Genomic DNA, 24,727 nt, shown 5'->3' on the forward strand with positions numbered 1-24,727 from the left:
GAAAGACCACAGTGGGGATAACTGCATGGGTCGGAAAGACCACATGCAGTGAGGATAATTGCACGGGTGGGAAAGACCACATGCAATGGGAATAATAGCTGGTTGTGGGTAAGACCACATAGGTGATATAGAGGTCAGGGAATTTTAAGAATGTATTCCTTGTTGTTTCCCGTAAGTTGGTTGACGTTTGCATTGTGGATGTTGAGATTGTTGATTTTTACTTGAGTTAAAGGAATTGAAATTTAATAAATCAACAGTTCATTCTTGTTTACTCATACGAGCTGTCAAAAGCTTACCGGGTTTGGTGTTGTTGCAATCCCGGTACACTATTTAAATTGTGTAGCGGGTAATCCTGCAGGTCAGGAGAATCAGGGCGGTGATCGTGCGGGTTAGAGTATTTGTTACAGATTTACAGAAATTGTAATAGTGAGGTGAGTTAAGCTCATTTGAGCCTTACAATTTGATTGGTGAGAGTGTGCTGTAATAAATAACTTGAGGATTTGGTTTATTGTATTATTGAGAGGTGTGAAGTGCGGTTGTTTGTGAGAAAAAAATTCAGGACGTTATTTGTAATTGTTATCATTCATGTTTCGGACTTTGAATTGATCATTCAAAATTCGGGACGTGACACTTTACTCCGGATATGTACACATACAACACTGTTCTTGAGGTATTGGGCCGGGCGGGTCGGACAGGTGAGATGCTGGGGCTGTTTGGGGAAATGAAGGAAGCTGGGATTGACCCGGATTTGGTTTCTTACAATACAGTGATAAACCATGTGAGGAAGTTTGGGGAAGTTGATATGTGCTTGTTGTATTTCAAGGAAATGTGTGAAAAGGGTGTTCAGCCTGATTTGCTTCCTTACACTGCAGTCATTGATGGGTTGGGGAGGTCAGGAAGCATTGAGGAGTCGTTGAAGTTGTTTGGTGAGATGAAGGAGAGGAGGATTCGGCCTTCGTTGTATCTTTATAGAGCAGTGATTAGTAATTTGAAGAAGATGGGGAAGGTGGAGATGGCGGCGAGTTTTATGGAGGAGATGAATTCGTGAGCTTCAAGTCTTCGTGCTAGTCGTAAATCGAATAAATGCGAGTAGAATTGGTGAGTGTATTTTGATTTGGAGTTTATAGGTCACTTGCTATTTGTTTAGTTATGCTACTCAGTTTCTGTGTTCATCTTCAATATGATGCTTGTGAAGACATTGTTTAAACACTTTTACATGTCATTTTGATCCTTTGTTCTGTATACAATAAGACTTGACACATACAAAACAAGCTTGAAGGTGAATTGCCTAGGAAAATGCATACATCAGATCGTCAAGCTAGTGGAAAAAAAAAAAAGCGAGTTGCTTGCACTAAAGTTGTATGAAAAGAATGATCATTTCAATCGTCATTACAAGTTTGAAACTGTAAATAAGAAATGAAAACAAGTCTGTATTGCTCTTCCTACATTGAAAGGCAAAATGATGGAAACAAAGTTATGGTTGATATCCCAGCATCTCAAATGCGACTTGAGTCCCTCTCAACTGCCGGATGATGATAAGGAAGATGGGAGCCGGTGTGAGAGGAAGCGCGTGTCATTGGTGGGGAAGCCACGTGGCATTGGGAGGGAGGGGTCAAGGAGCATTGGACCGGAGAGTAGGATGAAGAAGAGGTGGGAGATTCCTAGTGAGGTGGTGGTGTTCCCGGGTTTGGAGGAGGACGGTGTTGCTGAAATGGGTGATGTGCTGCCAAAGATTAGGATCATTTGATGTGTTGATGACACGCCGAGGGGGTCAGGGCTGGCAAAAAGGGTGGCGGAATTGATTGAGATGAAGAAGTATTTTAGCAACAGTAACGAGGTCTGCCAGGAATTGAGTTTTGCAAAAGAGGAGGATGATGAAGAAGAATAAGTGGGAGCATGGAGGATTTGGTAAGTACCAAACCCTGCATTTCAGTTGGTAATTTTGGTTCTGTTTAGTATTGGGAAGCCATAACTCTTGTTATGGAGTAAGTATGCTTTTTTGTTTCTGTTGATGGGTTTGTAAGGTGGAGTTTAGACTTGGCTTTCTCTGCTGTGAAATGATGGAGAAGGCTTTTTTTTTTTTTTTTACCTCTCTTGCTGTCTAGAAGAATTAGATGTATTCATTTCATTCTTCAATGAACATTAATAATGGTTTCAAGTATGAAACATTTTAGTACCTTTATGAGGTATTTGCTTTTACTACCTAGTCTAATGCAGAAATAGTTTAACAGCTATTCCCATTATTATGATTAAGATGATTCAGTGGTTGCTCAGTGCTGACCTAATCTATCTACACATCATTTGCTTAGGATGTCATCTTGGACAATTGATCATAAAAAACACTGAATTTAAAGTGGAGTTCCTAATTATTTTGTCAATTTGGCAAATATCTGAACCAGTTGTGTGTTATTGGGCACTTTGGCCTGAGATCTTGAATGCACTGTGATTTCTGCAGTATCGATGAGCAGGTAGCAAAGGATATACAACTAATTGTTTCCATTGCGGAGAAATGAGCACAAATATTTTTGGAATAGTGCAAATTGTTTCTCGCTGATGTTCAGATTCAGTCTATATATCCATTGTAAGAGTTTCTATTTTCCTAAAAGTAAAAACATTAATTTCTTCACTGAAAGTGTTTATGACCATATAAAAAAACCTGAAACCTTATAATCTGCTTTAACTCCATGGGTATGCCTATAGTTCTCTAGGTTTGAGGAATCCTAGAGTAAGACTCTTATTAACTTAATACTTCTATCAACTACTACAGTGGTAAGGAAGTGTGCTAATCAGTTGGAGGTATTGACTATTGCAGGATGTTGTCAAACATATATTCTGGTAAATTAAGATGATACAATGCATTTTCTAATCTGCAAAGATGTCACACAGACGTATTATTAATTAGCCATTAGGAAATCAATCAGTCAATGATCTCAGGATGACTTACATTGGTCATTGTTTTTGTAGCATCAGAAGGAACAAACCCAGTCCTATACATCAATTTATTATTAAATTGTTTCTGATATGAAAATCCAAAGTAAAACCCAAACCGAAGTAGTTAGGATAACCGACTTAATTTGGGATATAGTAACGTTCTGATTGTTTAATGAAAGTTCATTTGCAGGCATGATGTTTCTGAGCTGGAACAAAGGCTTACAGAACAATCAAAGATACTGTCAAGTCTTCAACAACAGGTTGATGATTTGGCATCAAAGGTTTGTTTCTTTTTCCTTACATATATCTTCTTGCTTTCGAACCAGTAACCATCCTACAGTTTTCCACTGTTTGCTTATTTTCAAATTGTAGTGCTGCTGTTTGTTAGTGTTATTCTGTAATTATTGTGGTAGTTGAAGTTGTTGCTTATTTAGTTTGCTGCTTTAAATAGCTTTCCTTAGTTGATTAATCCAGCGGGCATCTTGCCCATTGCTCTGTAGTCTGTTCTGGTTTAGTTTCTCCACGAAAATTTTGTTTTCACAAAGAGAGAAGAAAAGAAGGTCCAGTTTATGCTCTAGCTATGCCAGTCATATATCAGATTTCTTCAACTAAACTATTCAATATAAAGCACAGATAAATTCATCCTGATTTTAAAACAATACTACTCCTCTTCTTGTCTTAACTTGTAATATGCTGTGTCTCCTCTCTCCCATCTTTTCATGTTAATGCCTCTTCTTGCTGTCATATGGGAATGCTGTAGCAGTTAATCAACCAAATGGCATAGACTTGGCTTGGGTTAACCTCACTGGTGTTTCTTATAGTAAGCAGTTTGTGTACCAACAAACTAATAGAAAACTGAACGATAGAAAGAAGGGGAGTTATGACATTTTGTTGTTGTTTGGGAGTAGGTTGTAGACTTGTAGGAAATTGAAGGAAAAGTAGGACTGGTACTTCTCCTTTTAACCTGTGAAAGCATTTCCTATAATGATGCAGGTAAAGTCGGTGGGAACGATAAGCAAATAGCGAAATGGTTGTGGACCATTTCTGGATGTCTTTCCCTACCATGTATTCTCAATTTCTCATTAAACAAGGAAGATCTAGTCTTCCTTCAAATCCATCCTCCCATATATGTTCTTCAATTGCACAATAGAAGAGACCCAAAATCCTCTATTGAATTTTGTCCTCCTCGCTCTTTCTTGCTCCCCCAACATGTCATCACTTCCTGAGTTCCTGATAACCTTTTCTCCGTGTGTGTGTGTGTGTGCAAGGGGTAAGCAGGGAGGTTTTGGGCAGGCAAAGGTGGGATGGGCAGATAGCGGGAATTGAACCTGCATCTTCTCCTTGGCAAAGAGAAATTTTACCATTCGACCATACTGTAGTATTGGTAAACTGACCAAATTAATCTGTCTTTCTACAATAAAACCTTATATTATCCTTAATTTGCTTGCCACTAGTTCTTTTTCTTGATATTAAAATGTATTCAAAGTTATAAATAAAACAACACAAAAAGATGACACATAACATAAAAAATGCAGCTTGTGACCAAATAGGTGTGTGAGAAGTTTAAATTCTTCTTATTATAGAATACAGGGTGCACCATGATGCTGCAGTTTTACAAGGCATGACCATGAATTTGTAATAAGGCATCTCTTTTTTTTTTTTTTTGGTTTGCACTTATTGCAGTTCTTGTGGAACTTGAGGAATCATAGACACATGCTGCTCTGGCTGTTGGATCATCTGACTCACAAGAATATTCTCAGAATGTGAATCTGCATTGACAGTCTTAAGTCATGACCTTGGAATTCTCTCGGCTTCCAACTAAACCGAGAGCATGGTGGATGGGTGAAGTTATGATGACACTGCTGTTGTTTGACGAGGGCTGCAATCTATTCAATTTATTCCTCTTGATCTGTGACTGGAGAGCACATGCTGGGAAGATTTAGTTTCTTCCTCTTGCATGAAATCGATTTACAATATAACATTAATTCAAGTATGCGTAGCCCATTTCAGTTTTTTTTTTTTGGGTGATCTCAATCCAATACCTTATATTGTGTATCAGACTGACTACTCTGAGGCTATCCTTGTTAAAAATGTAATTAAAACATTTATCCCCATTTATTACTGAAACTCAGTTGTTACGGGTATTACATGCTGTGTGTCAATTTTTCTGATCACTTTTTTTGGTCATGCGACGAGATAAATAAGCGACTAGTTTCCACTTCGGAGAACGAAATTCGGCTTTGGTTGGTTAGTGATTAATGAAAAACTAGATGTCATTCTTAAATTAAACAATGCCTTCTTTCAAAGAAGAAAAAAGCACTATGCCTTTTATTACATTATGCAATATATGCCACTCAATTAATTTTTACCGCAATCAGTAGGCTTAAAAGAGATGGACTCTTTCTTGAGGTCATAGCCTATCAAGAAATTCGTTAGTGCCATACTGCCAAAGATGGCATTACCTTGAGTGATGGGTCTGAAAGCGAAGCAGACAACATCCATTGACACTCTTATGAAACTGTTCGAAGCTTTCAACTTAACAGCCGCACCGGTGAAATGTGCAGTGATTATGGGAGCTTTGATAGCCGATTTGGTCTTGTAGCAAAGGCTTAAGTAGCGACTAGCGTGTCTTACACGTTTTGATCTTATGGCCTTACTCATTGTAAAAGTCCTTTGGTAACATTGTTAGTGTAGTCCCAGAATCAACTATGATATTTCCCCTTCCTGGAGCTATTGGCATCAGTGTACTGTTGTATTGCAATTTCTTGCGTCCCACACTCATTGCTTCCAGCTTTACGAAATAGAAAGATTTTAGGTCTCCTGAAACCAAGGTGTTAAATAATAATATTAATAGATCGGCTGTCGACAAATATCAAAAGTGTTACCAGCCTGAATTTCTAGGCTAGGGGTATGTTAAGTTAAATGTTCAGTATATGTACACAAATATATCGAAACGATGTATCAAATATTGGTATTTGCTAAACAAAAAGTTCGAAGTTACTGTCATCATTTTATACGTATACCATACCTGAAAGTAATGGGGTAGAAACCACCATGGCACCAGAAACCACAGCATTATTACCAAAGCTCATTTTGCTTGAAGAGTTGAGTGGTGAAAAAGCTGGAACAAGGCAGTAGGATAAGTTCCCATCAATTGAAGAATCCATTTGGGAGATAAGGGACATTGATCCACGTCCAAGTCCAATCACGCCTGATCCATCTTCATTAAAAAGTCCACTGTTATTGTGCCCACAACCAATTATAATCTGTGGGAGTGCAACTGTTTGACCTAAGCTAGTGGAGTTGAAAGTGATCGTCTCTGTTGATACAATTCCATTGCTGTAGGATCTATCCCTATAGAACCTTTTGTAGTGACAGGTATCTTCTGAGCAAGAGGTTCCACTTACAGATTGACATTGACTTGAGGGGCAAGAAACCACTTTGTAAGTATTGGAATTCTTCGGTTCAAAGAGCGGAGATTTTTGCTTGTAACAGCTGCTGCAAGGCATGCATTGAATCCATGTAAGATCATGAAAATACAAGGACAGAATATGAATTTCTGGAGAATGGGGATTGCAGTATATGGATCAATCCCTACTGGGCATATATCAGAAATAATAGAACAAACTCCAGACTTTTAGTTACGCAGTGAAAATCTCAAGATATGAGATTAAAAACACTGCGGGGCTCTTACTCTTGAGAACCCAAAATAAAGATCATCATATTGAAAAGGATATGTTCTTTTACAAACTTTGAATAGCGCTAGCTCGGCTATAAGATTCACACAAAATCTAATACAAAGTTTGTCTTCGTTCTTGAACTCCTTCACTTGATCAATCTTCAAATCTTGCTCTTCTTTCTTCACCGTCTCTCTACTGATCTTGAGAGAGTATTATGTATATGAAACTATGATCACAAACACTTATACATGGACCAAGTGTTTTGACTCTTTGTGAAGACACAAATTCAAACAATCATTCAAGACTCTATCAAAATTCTTTTCTCCCAAAAGCTTCCCACTCTGCCGTGCATATATTCTCCATATATCAAGCACTCACGGCAAATCATCTACAGCCAAGATTCTACCCTAATTGTCTTTTAATTAGGAAAGTAACTTTCCATATATGAAATCCAATAAATCTCAAAGATAATCAATTAGGAAAAGACAAGTCCTAAAAACCCTAGGGCCTCAACACCACGATTTTAACACTCAGAAAAATCTTTTAAAGACATAAATACATAAAACCTAAAACCTACTTTCCAAAATCGGACTCCACATAAAACTTACAGCTGACTCGGGGATTGCAACACACGTTGCAATCCCATGCTTATGCAGATGCATTTACCTGTGACTCTCCAAGATCAGTAACAGGCTTTGTCATAGCTTTGTATGGGAATGCCAATACGATATGTACAAGATTTGTACTTACAATCTCCCCCTTTGGCATTCCTATACAAAACACATCTAATCCATGCAAACTCCCCCTCAACAAGAACTTGAGAAAAATCGCATGAAGAAGTCATCAAACCTGAAACACTTAACCACACAACCTTGTGAACCAATCATGATAGTAATAAGCATAAACTGACAATTTACGAGATCCATTGTCACATTAGTTCAAAGTCAACAACTAGCTTGAAAACATGACAGAGAGCACACAAACACATTAGCCTGAACCATCTACGTCACAATAAAGCTAAACCATCTAAGTCAAAATAACATTAGCCTGAACCATCTATGTCACAATAAAGCTAAACCATCTAAGTCAAAATAAGGCCGTTTTCTCCCCCTTTTTGGATAGGTATGCCAAAGCTCACGAAGAAGCGCCAATATCGTCATGAAGGGAGTGAAGCTCCCCCTCAAGATGTTCCACGCGCTGAAGAAGAGCACCCACGTCAGTTTGAAGCTGATCCAACTTGCGGTTCACCACTGTGAAATGGTCAAGCAAGGTCCGAGAGAGAGAAGTGATGTCAACAGAGACACCCTTGGTCTTGCTTTGACTAGAGCTGCGAAGGAGAGAACTCCGGGAGAAAACCTTCAAAAGAGGTGCCATTTCATCAGAGTCCTCAAAGACAACGCCCTTGGCTTTGCAGACAGCAGTGATCACAGAGGGAAAAACTAAAGCGGCCTTTTTGTGTCGACGACCCTCAACAGCAGCTTTCCGGATAGCTGTATACATGAAGTGCTCAGGAGGAAGGTAGGGACCCTTGGCATTGAGGACATAAATGAGACGAGCTTCCTCCAAGGTAATCTTACTGCTCTGAGTAGAAGGATAAAGCAGAGTACGGACCAAATGTCCCAACAAGCGGCAGAACTCACTGAGAGCACCAGCGGAAAGCTCCATGGGTGTGGCATCCGGACGATCCTCATATAGGGCAGCCACAACAGTATCAAGGGACAAAGCAGCAAGCTCCTGATCAATCTTAGGCATCTCGGAAACAGGGGCAAGGAGACCCAAAGTGTCGCGGATGGTGGTGGGGGTGAAAGGGACAGAGACACCGCGAATATCCACATTGCATCCAATCAGAGTAGCCGCATTAAGCAAATCAACCTGCATTGGCATATTGGGGGAAAAACAGGCATAGAACTCTCTAACCACAGTAAGGTTAGGAGTTGGCAACACATCCAATACAGATTCCCAACGAAAAATTCTCACAGTTTCGGCAAACAAAGTACCCAACTCAGCGACATTGAAACGCTTTTCATAGACCAAGGGTTGGAAACATGTAAAATTTTCATAATCAAGTCGTTGAGTACGAGTGCCAAAGCGAGAATCCTTACGGGGTTTAGGTGGCGTGGTCGTCCGGAAGGTGGAAGGAGTAGAGATACCGGAAGTCCGAGGTTTCTTGGATGGCGGAGCGGTCAAGGAGGGACTAGGCGAGCGGCGCTGCGTTGTGGAAATCGGTGAAGGAGAGGCAGGGGTAGGCTCAGAAGCAGCGGAATCGGAAAGAGCAGCGGCGACGGAAGAATGCTCGGACCCAGAAGGCGATGATGGAGCGTGGGCCGGAGACTGAGATGGCGAGTCCGGCAAGGCCTGAGGATGCTCAGCGGAGGTAGGCGGGCCAGAGTCCCGAGGCCGGTGGAGGCGATTGGAACGCCGAGTAGTACTAGGGGCTAGAGGCGGGGCCGGAGGCGAGGCAATAGCCGGAGCTTTGGGGCGCCGAACGGTGTGCTTGATGTGAGCCATCGAGAGAGAGAGAACGGCCGCGAGGGAAGGAAGTTGTGAGGAAAAAATAACCTAGCTAACACACTTTAACCAGACCGTGAAAAAGAAAAAGAAGAAATTTTTTTTATTTTATTTTATTTTATTTTATTTTTTTATTTTTTTTATTTTTTTTAATATGGTCGAATAATACACAGAGACAAGAAACACAAGAAGCACAAAGGGAATCAAGAGGAAGGCGACCAAGGAACCAAGTTCCGAAACTCTCTCTTAAGTGAGAATGAGATGATTATGCAAACATGCGATGCAAACACACAATGAGGCTGGACTGAATCCACAAGGTATAACAGACTGACGTTGCATAGCCTTTTCAACAAGAGGAACACCACTGAACCGCAAATAGGAGTGCAACAAAATGAGTTTACACGTATGAAGATATTTCGACAATCACAAAGTAAAATAGAGGATGACCGAGTATTCTATATCTCTTGTTGTGAATAGTGAACATATCTCAAGATGGGGTGTGTAATATTTGTGAAAACCTGAAAAGCAAGGCTCACATACGAAACACATGTAAGCACATAGACTTTATTCCCCCTTATAACACCGTGTGGGCATGATTTTGAATTTTTCTTTTGGCCTTTCACACAAAGTAACATTTTTGCTCAAGAAGACTACGACCCATGTAACGAGTATTATGCTAGCAGCTCCCAAGTCAGATGACTTTAGGGTACTGGATATAACAAGGACATCCCAAAGAGCACATCTACTTGAGTCAATAGTTTCACAATCCACCGGGGTGACCAAACCATTCCTGTTTCTTCCCAATCCTCATATCGTTCGTCACGACCGAGGTCTGTTTACTTTGGGAATAGCCTGGCCATACTCCATAACCAATAATCAATTTTTTTTTTTTTTTTATCAAGGAGCAACCAACAAGAATAATTTCGTATATGAGCAATGAGAGCAAGTTAACCATCAAGTTAGACGTACCACCACGTTGAGTATGTGTGCATGTGAGGTTTCAAGAGTGTAGAGAATATGTTGTTCAATCTCACAAGTACAGAGTGATGTAAAAACAAGATCAAAACGTGCTAGGCACCGTATTGCACTCAAAGTTAAGAGAAAGAGCATGACTCTTGTCAATCTAAGTTCAAAATCAGTTGTCAGACACTTAGGAATACAATCCAGCATGCAAATTGAAATGAATAAGAAGTGAACCTAAACAATGCAGAAACATAAAGCAAAAGTACCTATGCTACCATGAAGACATGCAAAATGAATGCATGCAGTGATAGAAGGAATTTAAGAAAGAGTTTCAGAACTTAGAATACCAATGGCACTTCGAAGTGATTCAAATCGTGCATTATCCAATGGTTTTGTGAACAAGTCTGCTAATTGATACTCAGTGGGAACAAATGTAAGTTCAAGTATGTCTTTCTCAACTAAGTCTCTGATAAAGTGATATCTCATGTCTATATGCTTAGTGCGAGAGTGTTGCACTGGATTTTTGGAAATATTAATAGCACTTGAATTATCACAAAAAATGGTCAACTTACCTTGTGAAATTCCGTAGTCACGAAGCATTTGCTTCATCCATAACATCTGAGTACAACAGCTACCTGCAGCCACATACTCAGCTTCAGCAGTGGAAAGTGATATGCAATTTTGCTTCTTGCTATGCCAGGCCACCATGTTGTTGCCCACAAAGAAACATCCACCAGATGTACTTTTGCGATCTTTCAAATTTCCACCCCAATCTGCATCTGAATAACCTGCAATTTCAACGTTAGTATCAAAGGTAAAGTAGATGCCACAATTTACTGTACTTGAGACATAACGTATAATCCTCTTCACTGCCTCCAAATGAGATTCTTTCGGATTGGCCTGAAAACGAGCACAAACTCCAACACAATATGATATGTCAGGCCTACTAGCAGTGAGATAAAGAAGACTACCAATCATACTCCTATAGAGAGTTTGATCAACAGACTTACCTGTGAGATCTTCACTAAGTTTGGTACTTGTACTCATTGGATTGGTGACAATTTTTGCAGATTCAAGTCCAAATTTTTTCACAAGATTCTCAGCATATTTAGTTTGTGATAGAAACATACTTGCTTTCAGTTGACGAACTTGTAGACCCAGAAAGTAATTTAGCTCCCCACACATGCTCATCTCAAATTCACTTTCCATGATGTTAGTAAATTCTTTAACATAAGTATACGAGGTAGAGCCAAATATGATATCATCAACATAAACTTGAGCAATCATGACATGGTTTTTATCCCTTTTCACAAACAATGTTTTATCTACTGAACCTCTATGATATCCTTTACTCACTAGGTAGGTAGATAAACATTCATACCAGCCTCGTGGAGCCTGTTTCAAACCATACAAAGCCTTTTTAAGTCTATACACATGATCAGGTTTACAAGGGTCTATGAATCCCTGAGGCTGTTCAACATAAACTTCCTCTTCCAAGACACCATTTAAAAAGGCACTTTTTACGTCCATTTGGTACAACTTAAACCTAAGATGACAAGCAATAGCAAGAAGAAGTCTAACAGATTCTAGCCTTGCAACTGGGGCAAAGGTTTCATCAAAATCAAGTCCTTCAACCTGTGTGTACCCTTGAGCAACAAGTCTAGCTTTATTCCTAGTAACATTACCATGCTCATCACTTTTATTTCGAAAGATCCATTTTGTACCAATAACATTGAATCCACTAGGTCTAGGAACAAGATACCACACATCATTTCTTGTAAACTGATTCAATTCATCATGCATGGCGTTTATCCAATCATCATTATTCAAGGCCTCTTTAACATTCTTGGGTTCAATGAGTGAGACAAAACCACAATTGGAAATTATGTTTATGTTCACTTCATTTTCAGTCAGAAAACAAACAAGAGCAGAATCGATACTAACCTGTGATGCAGCTTGTCTGCGCGTTTGAATTCTCTCGTGTAAGTCTCCAATAACATCCTGAGTGGAGTGATCTTTCTGAACTTGTTTGAACCATGTTCTCTGAACTGGTGGAGGATCAAAAATAGGATCATTTGAGGGATAATCCATTTCTTCATTCAGTTCCACATTTACTCGGCTTTCTGAGGGTTGATCCTCATCTAGAGTAACCTGAACAGTACTCGCAGCACAATCATCAATAGATACATTATATGATTCCATTACAGACATGATTCGCTTGTTGTACACCCTGTAAGCTCTACTATCTAAAGAATAACCAAGAAAGATGCCTTTATCACTCCTAGCGTCAAATTTTCCAAGATATTGTCTATCTCTATAAATATAGCAAGGAGAGCCAAAAACACGAAGATGACTTACATTGGGTGTCTTACCTTTCCATAGTTCATATGGAGTTTTGTTGGTACCTGGTCTCAAGAATGCACGGTTTACAGTATAACAAGCAGTGCTAATCGCTTCGGCCCAAAAATTTGGAGTAAGTCCAGCTGAATGTAGCATCACTCTTCCCATATCTAGCAATACCCTATTCTTTCTTTCAACTACACCATTCTATTGTGGGGTAATTGGAGCTGAAAACTCATGTGCAATTCCATGCTCAAGGAAAAAATTAGCAAACAAGGCATTCTTAAATTCAGTTCCATTGTCAGTCCTAACTCTAACAATGCACAAGTTTGTAGAATGTTTTTCATTTGTTTTTCTTTGGCACAATCCTTCAAAGCTTTCAAATGTATCACTCTTCTCTCTAAGGAAGTTTACCCAAGTAAAACGTGAGAAGTCATCAACTACAACCAAAATATATTTCTTACCGCCCATGCTTTCGGTTTGTGAAGGTCCAACAAGGTCCATATGCATAAGTTCTAATGGATGAGTTGTAGTGGATGAATTTATTGCTCCATGTGAGGCACGAGTTTGCTTACCTGCCTTGCAACCATCACACATCTTGTATGGCTTACCACTCAGAGAAGGCATACCTCTTACACTTTCCTTGTGTGAAAGTTTTAGCAAGTCTTGAAAATTTACATGCCCCAGACGCCTATGCCAGAGTTCAAGAACATCATCTGAAGTCTTGGCTTTCAAACATGTCTGTACTTCAACAGATTTATTAGCATGTACATGATAACAATTATCTTTAGAGCGCAAACCACCCATAATATTTTTTGCCATTATTATCAGTAACAATACATCTTGTTTTATTGAAATTTACATCCTCATAATCATCAGCTAATTGACTAACACTTATGAGATTTCCATGAAGTCCTTCAACAAACAAGACATTTTGGAGATTAGGAATACCTGGAGTATTTACGGTTCCCTTACCAATTACCGTTGCCTTTTTTCCATCTCCAAACATGACTGATCCACTTGTAAACTCACTGGAAAAGGACACAAACCAACTCTTTTCACCGGTCATGTGTCGTGAGCAACCGCTATCAACGTACCAAACGTCACTTTTCTTATCTGCAAGTGCAGTCAAGGCCACAAGACAAGTGGCTTCCACATGTTCAAACTCATTGTTGGAACTATAAGATGAAAGCAAACACGTTGCATCAATACATTCAGAAGATATGTCAAAATTATCAATCTTAGTTGAGAAGCATTTGGGTCCTTTCTTAACCCAAGTCTGTTTTGTTTTCGTTTCCAGATCCACGGGGATTGAAGCCAGCTTTGCAATCCTGGCTATCAGGTTCAGCCCTTCTTTCAACTCAGCTTGCAGTGAGGCAGGTGAGTTAAATCTCAATGTTCTTCTCTGATTTTGAGTGACCCTTCGAAGCATGTTGCACCTAGGACGTATATGTCCTAATTTTCCACAATAATGACAAGTAGGAATGAAATTTTTAGAGTTTGGAACATACCTGGGCTGACGTACATTGGTGTGCTTGTCAGAACTTACCGTAGGATTTTTCTGGTGTGAAGGAATGACTCTATGAGGTTCTGTTCGTTCAACCAACTTAGAGCCAGATGGTTTGTCACTAGAGCTTTGTGAATTGCTTGATGAGCTCTCACCTTCTACACTTTTTACAAAAATCAAAGGTTTGCACGACTCGCCATTATATCCTAATCCTTCCTTATTTCCATATGCTTTGCCAATTCCCATCATTTTAGAGACTTTTTCAGATCCTATAGAGAATTTGTTAAAGCTCTCCTTGACCCTCAATAATTCTTCCTGCAATTTTTCATTCTCAAGGGTTAGAGAAACATTCAAGGAGGATTGAGCCTTTATTTCCACCTGCAAAACCTTTATTTTGTTAATGAGCTCCTCATGCTCCTTGTTCCAGTCTTGAGACTTGGACTTTCCCTGCAAAACTTTAATCTTATCAACAAGGTCAGTTCGTTCATCTTCCAATTTTTTCAAAGATAATTCAAAGTTTTGCTCAAGTTTTTCTTTCTCACTCCTTAAGAATTCAATTTCCTCTTTGAGTTTATTATTTTTCTTAAGAACAATTCTTGAGGCATTGTACAATTGTTTGCATTTTTCATTTGTTTCTTCATCAAACGTGGCATCTTCTAAATCAGAAACATTAGACAATTCAGAATTAAAAGAAGAAGTAAGAGCAAGATTTACCTCTTCACCATCGGAATGAGTGCTATCATCACTGTCACTCCAAGTAGATTTTAGTGCCTTGTTACCACGCAAATTGTACCTCTTATTGCCACAATCGGCAGCAAGATGTCCAATTCCACCACACTCAAAACATTTTGGTTTTTCAGGAAAATTTTTCTTTTGAGGGAATTTAGTAAACTTTGGATTTTTATCAAAACGATTTTCAGACATTTGATCCCTCCTTGAACTAGAAAATTTTTTTGAAGTATTCCCTGAAGAATTTTTGTTTTTCAAAAAATTCTTAAATTCTTTCGTTAGCAAAGCTAAATCAACAGAATCATCAATGGCTTCTTTCTTTTTGATAGAAGAGAATGCAACACTTTTTACCTTCTTTTCTGGCTTGAGCCGCATCTCAAAAGTCTTGAGATTCCCTACCAGTTCATCCAAGGTGTAAGTGTCAAGGTCTTGAGCTTCCTCAATGGCAATCTGCTTGGCTTGGAATTTTGAGGGAAGAGCCCTGAGAAGCTTCTTGACAATTCGGTGCTCCTCAAATGGGTCATCAAGGCTGCGGCATTGGCTAGTAACATTGAGAAGTCGAGTATGAAAATCATCAACCGATTCATCTTCCTCCATGGTCATGTTTTCAAATTCCAATACAAGTCTTTGAAGCTTCTGACCTCTAACCTTCTTGTTTCCTTCATACGTGACTTGAAGCAAATCCCAAGCTTCTTTGGCTGTGTCATAATGGCTAATTCTCATTCTCTCCTTTTTGGACAAGGCCGTGAATAGTGAATTTCTAGCCTTAAAATCACAATTCCTGTTACGAACTTCCTCTTCTGTCCATTCCTTTCTAGGTTTAAGAATTCTTGCAGATGACCCTTCCACTTTCTTTGATTCGTCGGACTTGGTTGGGTGTTCCCATCCAATCTCAACAACATTCCACATGTTTTCATCTTGAGAGTAGAGAAACGCTCTCATCATAATCTTCCATTGTGAATAGTCTTCACCATCAAATAAAGGCGGGCAATTTATAGAACTAGAGGCCCTGTCACGTTCACGTTCCATCCTTGACCACGAATCAACTAAAAGACTTTAGAACCTGCTCTGATACCAAGTGAAAATACAAGGACAGAATATGAATTTCTGGAGAATGGGGATTGCAGTATATGGATCAATCCCTACTGGGCATATATCAGAAATAATAGAACAAACTCCAGACTTTTAGTTACGCAGTGAAAATCTCAAGATATGAGATTAAAAACACTGCGGGGCTCTTACTCTTGAGAACCCAAAATAAAGATCATCATATTGAAAAGGATATGTTCTTTTACAAACTTTGAATAGCGCTAGCTCGGCTATAAGATTCACACAAAATCTAATACAAAGTTTGTCTTCGTTCTTGAACTCCTTCACTTGATCAATCTTCAAATCTTGCTCTTCTTTCTTCACCGTCTCTCTACTGATCTTGAGAGAGTATTATGTATATGAAACTATGATCACAAACACTTATACATGGACCAAGTGTTTTGACTCTTTGTGAAGACACAAATTCAAACAATCATTCAAGACTCTATCAAAATTCTTTTCTCCCAAAAGCCTCCCACTCTGCCGTGCATATATTCTCCATATATCAAGCACTCACGGCAAATCATCTACAGCCAAGATTCTACCATAATTGTCTTTTAATTAGGAAAGTAACTTTCCATATATGAAATCCAATAAATCTCAAAGATAATCAATTAGGAAAAGACAAGTCCTAAAAACCCTAGGGCATCAACACCACGATTTTAACACTCAGAAAAATCTTTTAAAGACATAAATACATAAAACCTAAAACCTACTTTCCAAAATCGGACTCCACATAAAACTGACAGCTGACTCGGGGATTGCAACACACGTTGCAATCCCATGCTTATGCAGATGCATTTACCTGTGACTCTCCAAGATCAGTAACAGGCTTTGTCATAGCTTTGTATGGGAATGCCAATACGATATGTACAAGATTTGTACTTACAGATCACTAGCTGTATCTGCAACTCCTGAGATTTCTACGGGAGGAATGCCAATTGATATTTTCATGAGGTACTCGCCCTTATCTGATACTATTGTAGATTCAGGATCGTTTAATGAAGGTAACAAATTAGTTGATCCGAAGAGATTGACACGGTTGATGGAACGTTGCAAAGCATTTGTCATGCGTTGCGAAGGTGTTTCTGAAGGATTGTAGAAAGGAGACAACGGAGAGTTGCGGTGAATGAGCTTCACGCTGAAGCCGCCCTTATGGTCAGCTTGTACTAGAGAGAAATGCAACAAATAGGTAACAGATAATGCTAATGCCATTGCAATGGGGAGAGAATGATTATTCAAAATCGCAACCATGATCTGTGGTTGAGAAAATCGATTGTATGGAAAAGACACGAAAATGAATCTGGCCCGAGTAAAGAGAGTGAATTTCAAAGCGAAAAGAGAGAAGAAATTAATCTTTCTTAAGCTTCTTTTGGAACATCTTTGATTGGGATTTGTGATGGCTAGATTTCATGAGGTGCTTTCATTGATTGTCCAGATCCTTAGTAATTATTAGAAAGTAAATTACAATATCATTGTAACATGTGGCTCTTTCAAGTCCTGTTTTTTTTTTTTTTTTTGAAAGGAATTTTCAAGTCCTGTTTATTGTTCAACGATTGGGAAAATGGAGTTGATGATAGTATCCTTCGTGACCTAGTCGCAATGGTGGATCAAGCATCGAGATTGATAAGCCCTTTCCGGAAAAAGAAAGAGGTCAGAGGGTTAGTCAGCTTCTAATTGAAAAGATTGAAACTTAGATTCTGATGGCTCAACTTGTTTTAGTGGAGCTTCTGATCCAGCTAGGAAAGTTTAGAGGTGCAAATGAGCTGAGTTGAAGGGAATACCAAGGTGATAAAGCTCGGGTTATATGTTTTTTTTTATCGAATTCAAGCGCAGCTCAAGCTTGATCATCACATTGGTATTCACCTTAGCTCAGCTCATTTACACCCCTAAACTTTCCTAAATCGATCATAAGCTCAACTGAAACATGTTGAGCCAGTAGAATCTAAGTTTCAATCTTTTCGATCTGAAGTTGACTAACCCTTTGTCCTCTTCCTTTTTCCAGAAAGGACTTACCGATCTCGATGCTTGATCCACCATTGGAGCTAGGTCATGAAGGACTTCTTTCAAGCTCAAACTCAACTTGGTTTAGCTCAATTGTGGAACGAGCTTGAGCTTGACTTAGGTTTGGCTTGACTCGATATTAAATTTATCAACATAAGATGCTGAAAAATTAGAAAAAATCAAATAAAAATAGTTACGGAAAACTACAATAATTCATAATTAATAATAAATACGCAAAATTGACAGTTACGTACACTTTGTATTTAGTACTTTTTTTAATAGTACTTAAAATAAAAAATATTTTATTTAGTTAAATATTTAATATTTTAAGTGTTTTTAAATATTTGACTAAGAATAATATAAAGTTTATTTATTTTTAAATATTTGACTAAGAATAATATAAAGTTATTCTCAAAATTCTCTGACCTAGGTCTGCTAGGGTTTACTCGACGCCAGCAGCTTTCGACAAAATTCTCAAACATGGTCGATAGCAGTGAACATCTGACTAGGAGGATGGGATCTTGTTCCCTTCCTTTCTCTAATTGGTTTGAGGGCGGTAGACGGTATATATGTGCGTGTGTGTATATATATACGGAAAGGATCAGAAGCAGATGTTCGCACTTGATGCAAAAGTGCGGACGCAGCTCAAGGAGGCTCACGGCGGTGCGGATGACAGCTCTGGTTCTGTCCTCATAGACTAGGGACATCTAAGACGACATTACCATCAAGGTGAAGACCAACGTGATCAAAGTGCGAAGTCAAAGGTGACCTTTGACCAAGGTGAAGTCAAAGGTCCACGACGGAAGTTCAACAGAAACTCTGAGCAAACCAATCTCAACTTCGAACTCGTCACTAAGGAGTCCACCGACAAGAAGAATCTCAAGATGGAGGCCTGGTTCAACATAGGCAAGATCAGTGCCACCATCTGCGCCGCCTCGAGCCGTTTTGAGCAGCGTCCTCCTCTGATCCAACACACACACACAATGAATATCATAAAATAGCATACTTTCTCATTTTTCCTCATGGATACCTGATCCTGCACCGATTCAAATATTTGAAATTTAACAAGTTTTTTTTTTTTTTCAGTCAACTAAAATTTAACTTTGATTAGCATATGATTATAGTGTTCCATGTAGTTTCCATTTCCATATCTGTTGGAAATCAAATCCCATATGATAGATCCAATTTTGGATCCATTAACCTGATTTTATACCTTTGAGAAAGATTCATGCATGCTAATATAATAATCGATTACTTAAATTTATTAACCTATAATCTTATATATTCCTCTAAGGCAAAGACAGTTCACCACTAATATTAACGTATATAACTCATGATAGGGGGCGTGGGGCATGTATTCCTCCTCATTTAAGCCCCATTAAGCAAATAATTTTTTGGGTCAAATTAATGCAAATCCCCCAGGTTACTTGACTTGATTAAATTTTCTTTTACATGGAAACTTTGTATTTACAGCAAAAATTCAATGATGAGATTCATACAATATAAACATAAAAAGAAAGCAATCTAATCTGGACAATCAAATTTAGATAGTAATTTAATTCCGATATTAAATGATATTCATGCTTTGCTTTGCAATCGCTGACATCAAATTCCATTTGACTTTTTTGCTCTTTCACACACTGTATAATCAAACCCATCGTACCACAAATGTGACAAAACCAGTTCTCTAATTAGCCATGGCAGCACTAGCAACAACAGCATTTGCACTCTTCCTTCTTTGTGTCTCTGATTTCTCTTCGGTCTCCGCTAAAGGGGGATTCACCATTGACTTAATTCACCGTGACTCGCCTCACTCTCCCTTTTACAATCCTTCAGAAACTCCATCCCAACGCTTGAAGAATGCCTTTTGCCGTTCCATAAGCCGACTCAACCATTTCAGTCCAACAGCTTCCTCTTCAGTGGCTCAGCCTAACCAGGCCGAGTCCACTATAACCAACAACAACGGCGATTACCTTATGGAGTTATCAGTTGGAACACCTCCATTTCCGATCAAGGCCATCGCCGACACCGGCAGTGACCTCATCTGGACGCAGTGCGAGCCTTGTGTTGATTGTTACACGCAAACCGATCCTATTTTTGACCCCTCAAAATCGTCTACTTACAGAACCATTCCTTGCTCTTCAGACCAATGCACTGAACTAAAGGGCAGGTGCCCCGCCGAGGGGAGTGGTTCCGGTTCGGCTTGCCAATATAAAGTGAGCTACGGTGATCAGTCACACACAATCGGAGACATTGCGGTCGACACTCTAACCCTAACTTCCACTACCGGGAATAACGTTTCGTTTCCGAAAACAATGGCCACACCCGCCATGACAATGCTGGAACCTTTGACAAAAAAGGGTCTGGTATAGCTGGGCTTGGAGGTGGTGACGAGTCACTCATTACCCAATTGGATACTTCCATAGATGGAAAGTTTTCGTATTGCTTGGTCCCTTTTGGCTCGGAAGGTAACCAAACAAGCAAGTTGAACTTTGGTGATGATGCTGGGGTTTTGGGCTCTGGCGTTGTGTCCACTCCCATTGTCCAAGATCAAACCCGAAAAACGTTCTTCTTCTTGACTTTGGAGGCTATAAGCGTCAACAACACGAAAATTCCCTTCTCATCATCATCTTCAGCCTCTGGTGAGGGCAACATTATAATTGACTCTGGCACCACGTTAACCATACTGGAGCAGTTCTCCTACTTGGAGCTAGAAAAAGCAGTTGACAAGGTTGTCGGCGGGGAGCGCGTGAGGGTCCCTCAGATTCCAATATCTCTTTGCTATAAGGCATCCAAGGATTTGAAGGTACCAAATATTACTGTGCATTTCAGTGGTGCAGATGTGAAGTTGGAGCCAAATAACATCTTTATTAGGGTGAGCGACGAGGCTGTGTGCTTTGCATTTGTTCCGTCGCAGAGTATTTCGATCTATGGGAACCTAGCCCAGGCGGGATTCTTGGTGGGATATGACCTTAAGAAGAAGACTGTCCTTCAAGCCAACTGACTGCACCAAGGTCTAATATATTTGTTATTAGATGTTGCATTTCCTTTCACTTTGGTTAATAATTAGTGGTGCTCAGTGTCCACAATAATCAAGATTAGTGTATTTCATTTCAGTTGTTATGATCGTCCATTTTAGCAAAAGTTCCATTGTAGGTACTGGTTCAATTGAATGAATTTCAGTTCGATATCTTGGTCTTCTTCTTTCTCTCTGGATTTTTTTTTTGGGTCCCAAGACAATACTTCTCTATCTTTGCTACACACACACACACACACACACACACACACACATATATATATATATATATATATATATATATATATTTCAAAAGAGGATTGAAACCTAGCCTAGTTGGGAGACTCAACTCTGCGCTCAATTCCAATTATTATAGATAAATTTATGCAATAGGAGGGACGGAAAACCTAAACCCCGTGCCATACAAAGAGTACAAAGAGAAGCAAGTAACTAAAAAAGCAAAATACAAAGTCGAACTCCCAAAAGGAGCCCATGAAAACCAAGATTAAGAGAATATCAGCTTCTGTTTAAAATTAACCTCATTAAAGTCACCTCCATCATGTTTGAACCTGTTATGTTCCATCCAAAAACTCCACAGGATATTGCAAAATGAAATAAACCAAAGAAGCTTGGAATAAATAGAAGCTAGAAATGAAGTTGTATTCTAGCAGGTCAACTAATGATGTACCTGCTGGATGAAATTGAAGTCTGAAAAGAGACACAACCCAATACCAGATCGATAGAGAAGCCTCACATGTAACAAAGAGATGAAGAGTATTTTCAGGGCTTGTTTTGCATAATAAGTGGCAGCGTGAACATAAGATTGATCCTCTTCGTAGGAGCAGCTCATCAATGGGTATTGTTGAAGGATAATCAGTTTTGTGTGCCTAACAAACTAGGAGTTGCAATGGGAGAGAATGTTTTAGAATTCCTAGTTCTATTCGGATTAGATTTCCTTGTAATATTAGAACATGTACTATGTAATCCCTATATATAGGGCTCCTATTCTCAATAATGAAACACAATTCTCCCTACAATTTCTCTCGAATTCTCTTTTCCTTAAACAAGTTATCAGCACGAGTTCTAACCACAAAACAAAAACCAAAAACCCTAAAATCTTCTTTCACCACCGCAGCCCCTAGCCCGAGCTAGCAGAGCCTTCGTTGCAGCCTGCCCCGCTCTACTCGCCCCTGCGCTCCTTCGTTGCAGCCTGCGCGCCCATGCGCTTGTAGCTCTGTATTGCTGCCCCTGCAGCCGCACCGCAGCCCTTGCTGCCTTGCCCACTGCCCCTGCAGCCACATAGCCTTGCTGCAAGCTTACTTCCCCTGCAGCCCCGCGTTCCAGCCATCTTCCACGACCAGGATTACAAACCGGTTGCAATCCCAGCTTAGGATTGAACAGCCTCTGCAATCCTAGCTTAGGATTGAATAGCCTCTGCAATCCTAGCTTAGGATCGAATAGCACTGGCAATCCCCACCCCGGATTGAAGCAGTATCTGCAATCCCGACTTAGTATAACAATCGTCCGAATTCAAGAATCAAAGTTTCAAGCTTCAAATTAACAAGTAAGTTTTTTATAATTAAAGTTCCCGCTTTCCGAATTTAATTTCTCCTTCTTTTTCTTTGGGGACTTGCAACCTCCCTTCTTCTACATCCCACCTTTCTTATAACGTAGGTTCGATTCTTGAAAAGCAGAATTGTGGGGATTCACGCAATTAACAAACTAAGAGCGTTCGTAAGACTTCGGACTAAGAGCGTCCGTAAGCATCGATTTATGACCATATAAACATCATTGTTTCGGTCTAATCCAATCATTCTTGGAAATCGATTTCTTGGTATCATAGCTCGGAAATCTTATTTATTAGTTGTCGTGGAAGTTTTAACTCCGAAACTAATATATTTCTTCTTCTTATTTCAGGATGTCGAAGCCGAAGCTTGACTTTCCTATACTTGACTCAACTGGCTTGGAATATCATAGTTGGGTCACGGATGTTGAGAACCACCTCACTTCAAAAGGGATCCTACCGTAATTCAAGCACCAAATCCCGAGCTCATATTTGAGCGTACGGCTACGAATAATGCCACCGCTCTCATCTTGATGAGACGCCACATGGATAAATCACTCCGATTGGAGTACATGGCAATCAAGGATGCTAGGGAATTATGGGTTGCGCTAGAAGAGCGTTTTGGTAATGTCAAGGATACCCTCCTCCCCGACTTGAAAGTTCAATGGAGCAATCTACGATTCGCCTTCAAGTCAGTAGCTGAATATAATTCAGAAGTTCTGCGCCTATGTTGAGGTTCTGTGGACAACCTGTCACAGAGCAAGAACTAATTGAGAAAACTCTCTCTACCTTCTCCGTCTCAGCAATTTTCCTATCAAAGCAATATCGAACCGAATTCAATACTGGACGGATCACGAGGTTTTCATCAGCTAATTAATGTTATGTCTGTAGCTGAAAAACATGACAATATCCTCGTGAAGAATTATAATTCGAGGCCTATCGGAACTAAGAACGTTCAAGAGGCGAATTATAATAATGCACCCAAAGGAGGGCCCAAGGAGCGGAACCCTAAGAATAAGGGACACAACGGACGTTTTGGTCCATATAACCGCCCTACAAAGGAAGGAAACCTCCAAAATGGAGCGGGAACACGTGGCAACAAAAGCCAACGTGGGAGAGGAGGACATAAGGCCGCCGGCCATAGGGATGGCGCCATTGTCCAACAAGGACGTCAATCTCGTCCTCATGCACAAGATGCATCTCAATTCAAGGGAGGAAATCGTACTGATGCATGCCATAGATATGGATCTATTGAACATTGGTTCAAACAATGCAATGCAAGCAATCAACTAGCTGCACGTTACAAGGCATATAGAGACTTTAAAGAGCATGAAGCCTATCTTGCCGAAGAAGAAGATGATGGTGATGATGCCAACGTTAATCTCACCATAGCGGACTTCAAATCTGACAAGGAATTGCACAAAGATGCTGCAGATTTTGATTAGTATAGTCCTTATTTTATTTTCCAAGAATTATGTAATGGCAATATGCCTTAGTCAATAAATGACATTTTGTATTAATTTTATCTTATGTGGCGCATCTAATTAAGTATGATGTCTAGGAAAGTAATTGAGATTAGTGGTATTTAAGAGAGCCTCGCTCCACCGACATCTCTCTACTTCCCTGGTCGTATTTGATTGGAGTTACCAAACGGATAGAGTGACTACGATTTGTCTACGATTTGATTTTTATTTCGGATTAGATTATGATCACGAAACTTTGATGTAATCATTGACTATTATTAATAAGGTATCGATTTATTTTATTCAATGTCTTGGACATATTTTAATTTCGAACTTTATTATTTTTCAGTATGTTTCCCGGAGAGCTAGAATGCCTCGTGGATAGTGCAACTACACATACCATCCTTCGAAATAGGCCTTTCTATGGATGACGCCATCTTGATCTTCCGTGACTACGATGGCTGGATCATCTCAATTGATTCATGGTAGAGGACCAGCCCAATTTATGTTGCCAAATGGCACAATTTTAAATGTCACCGAAGCTCTTTATGCTCCTAGGGCAGGAAGAACCCTATTGAGTTTCAAAGATATAAGAGCCAATGGTTTTCATGTGGAAACACATTGTGAGAAAGGACAAGAGTTCCTTTGCATCACCTCTAATGACTACGGACATAAAAGAGTCTTAGAGAAACTTATGTGTCGATCTAGTGGGTTGTATGCAACCACTATTCGAATAATTGAATCCAATCATGTTATGAGAGATGATTTATGGGATTCAGACACATATAGGCTTTGGCATGACCATTTGGGATGCCCAGGTCGTGATATGATGATCCGTATATTAAAGACTTCGCACGGACATCCATTTTTCAGAACGAAAAGAAGTAAAAATCGATTTTGGACCCCGAAAGAGCTCCTGTGCCCCATGGTGCT

General features: G+C 39.6%; 2 protein-coding genes, 1 long non-coding RNA gene and 1 pseudogene across 3 annotated transcripts; 3 read left to right on the forward strand and 1 right to left on the reverse strand.

The window, feature by feature from the left end:
* The first annotated feature begins 643 nt into the window (after positions 1–643).
* On the forward strand, positions 644–1,048 carry LOC112181710 (pentatricopeptide repeat-containing protein At1g11900). The gene has a single exon (XM_024320096.2). It carries the CDS (start codon positions 644–646, stop codon positions 1,046–1,048), a length of 405 nt encoding a protein of 134 aa, XP_024175864.2.
* A 2,962-nt stretch (positions 1,049–4,010) lies between these two features.
* Positions 4,011–5,058, forward strand: LOC121051722. The gene is made up of 2 exons (XR_005806634.1): positions 4,011–4,315; positions 4,615–5,058. It is a non-coding gene; the product is annotated as an uncharacterized LOC121051722 (long non-coding RNA).
* A 526-nt stretch (positions 5,059–5,584) lies between these two features.
* LOC112165585 (aspartic proteinase CDR1) lies at positions 5,585–6,440 on the reverse strand. Its single transcript, XM_024302153.1, has 2 exons — positions 5,960–6,440; positions 5,585–5,751 (listed from the first exon to the last, which is right to left on the reverse strand). Exons 1-2 carry the CDS (start codon positions 6,438–6,440, stop codon positions 5,585–5,587), a joined length of 648 nt encoding a protein of 215 aa, XP_024157921.1.
* Positions 6,441–19,448: 13,008 nt separating this feature from the next.
* LOC112190590 lies at positions 19,449–20,771 on the forward strand (annotated as a pseudogene).
* Positions 20,772–24,727: the final 3,956 nt, after the last annotated feature.

The sequence above is a fragment of the Rosa chinensis genome, chromosome 1 (assembly GCF_002994745.2).
Source record: "Rosa chinensis cultivar Old Blush chromosome 1, RchiOBHm-V2, whole genome shotgun sequence".
NCBI lineage: Eukaryota > Viridiplantae > Streptophyta > Magnoliopsida > Rosales > Rosaceae > Rosa > Rosa chinensis.

Excerpts from the sequence above, each read along its gene's own strand:
- LOC112181710 (XM_024320096.2), top strand. The coding sequence starts at position 644 with ATGTACACATACAACACTGTTCTTGAGGTATTGGGCCGGGCGGGTCGG.
- LOC112165585 (XM_024302153.1), bottom strand. The coding sequence starts at position 6,440 with ATGCCTTGCAGCAGCTGTTACAAGCAAAAATCTCCGCTCTTTGAACCG. Across the intron at positions 5,752-5,959 it reads TTCTACCCCATTACTTTCAG|GAGACCTAAAATCTTTCTAT; the intron begins GTATGGTATACG and ends CCTTGGTTTCAG.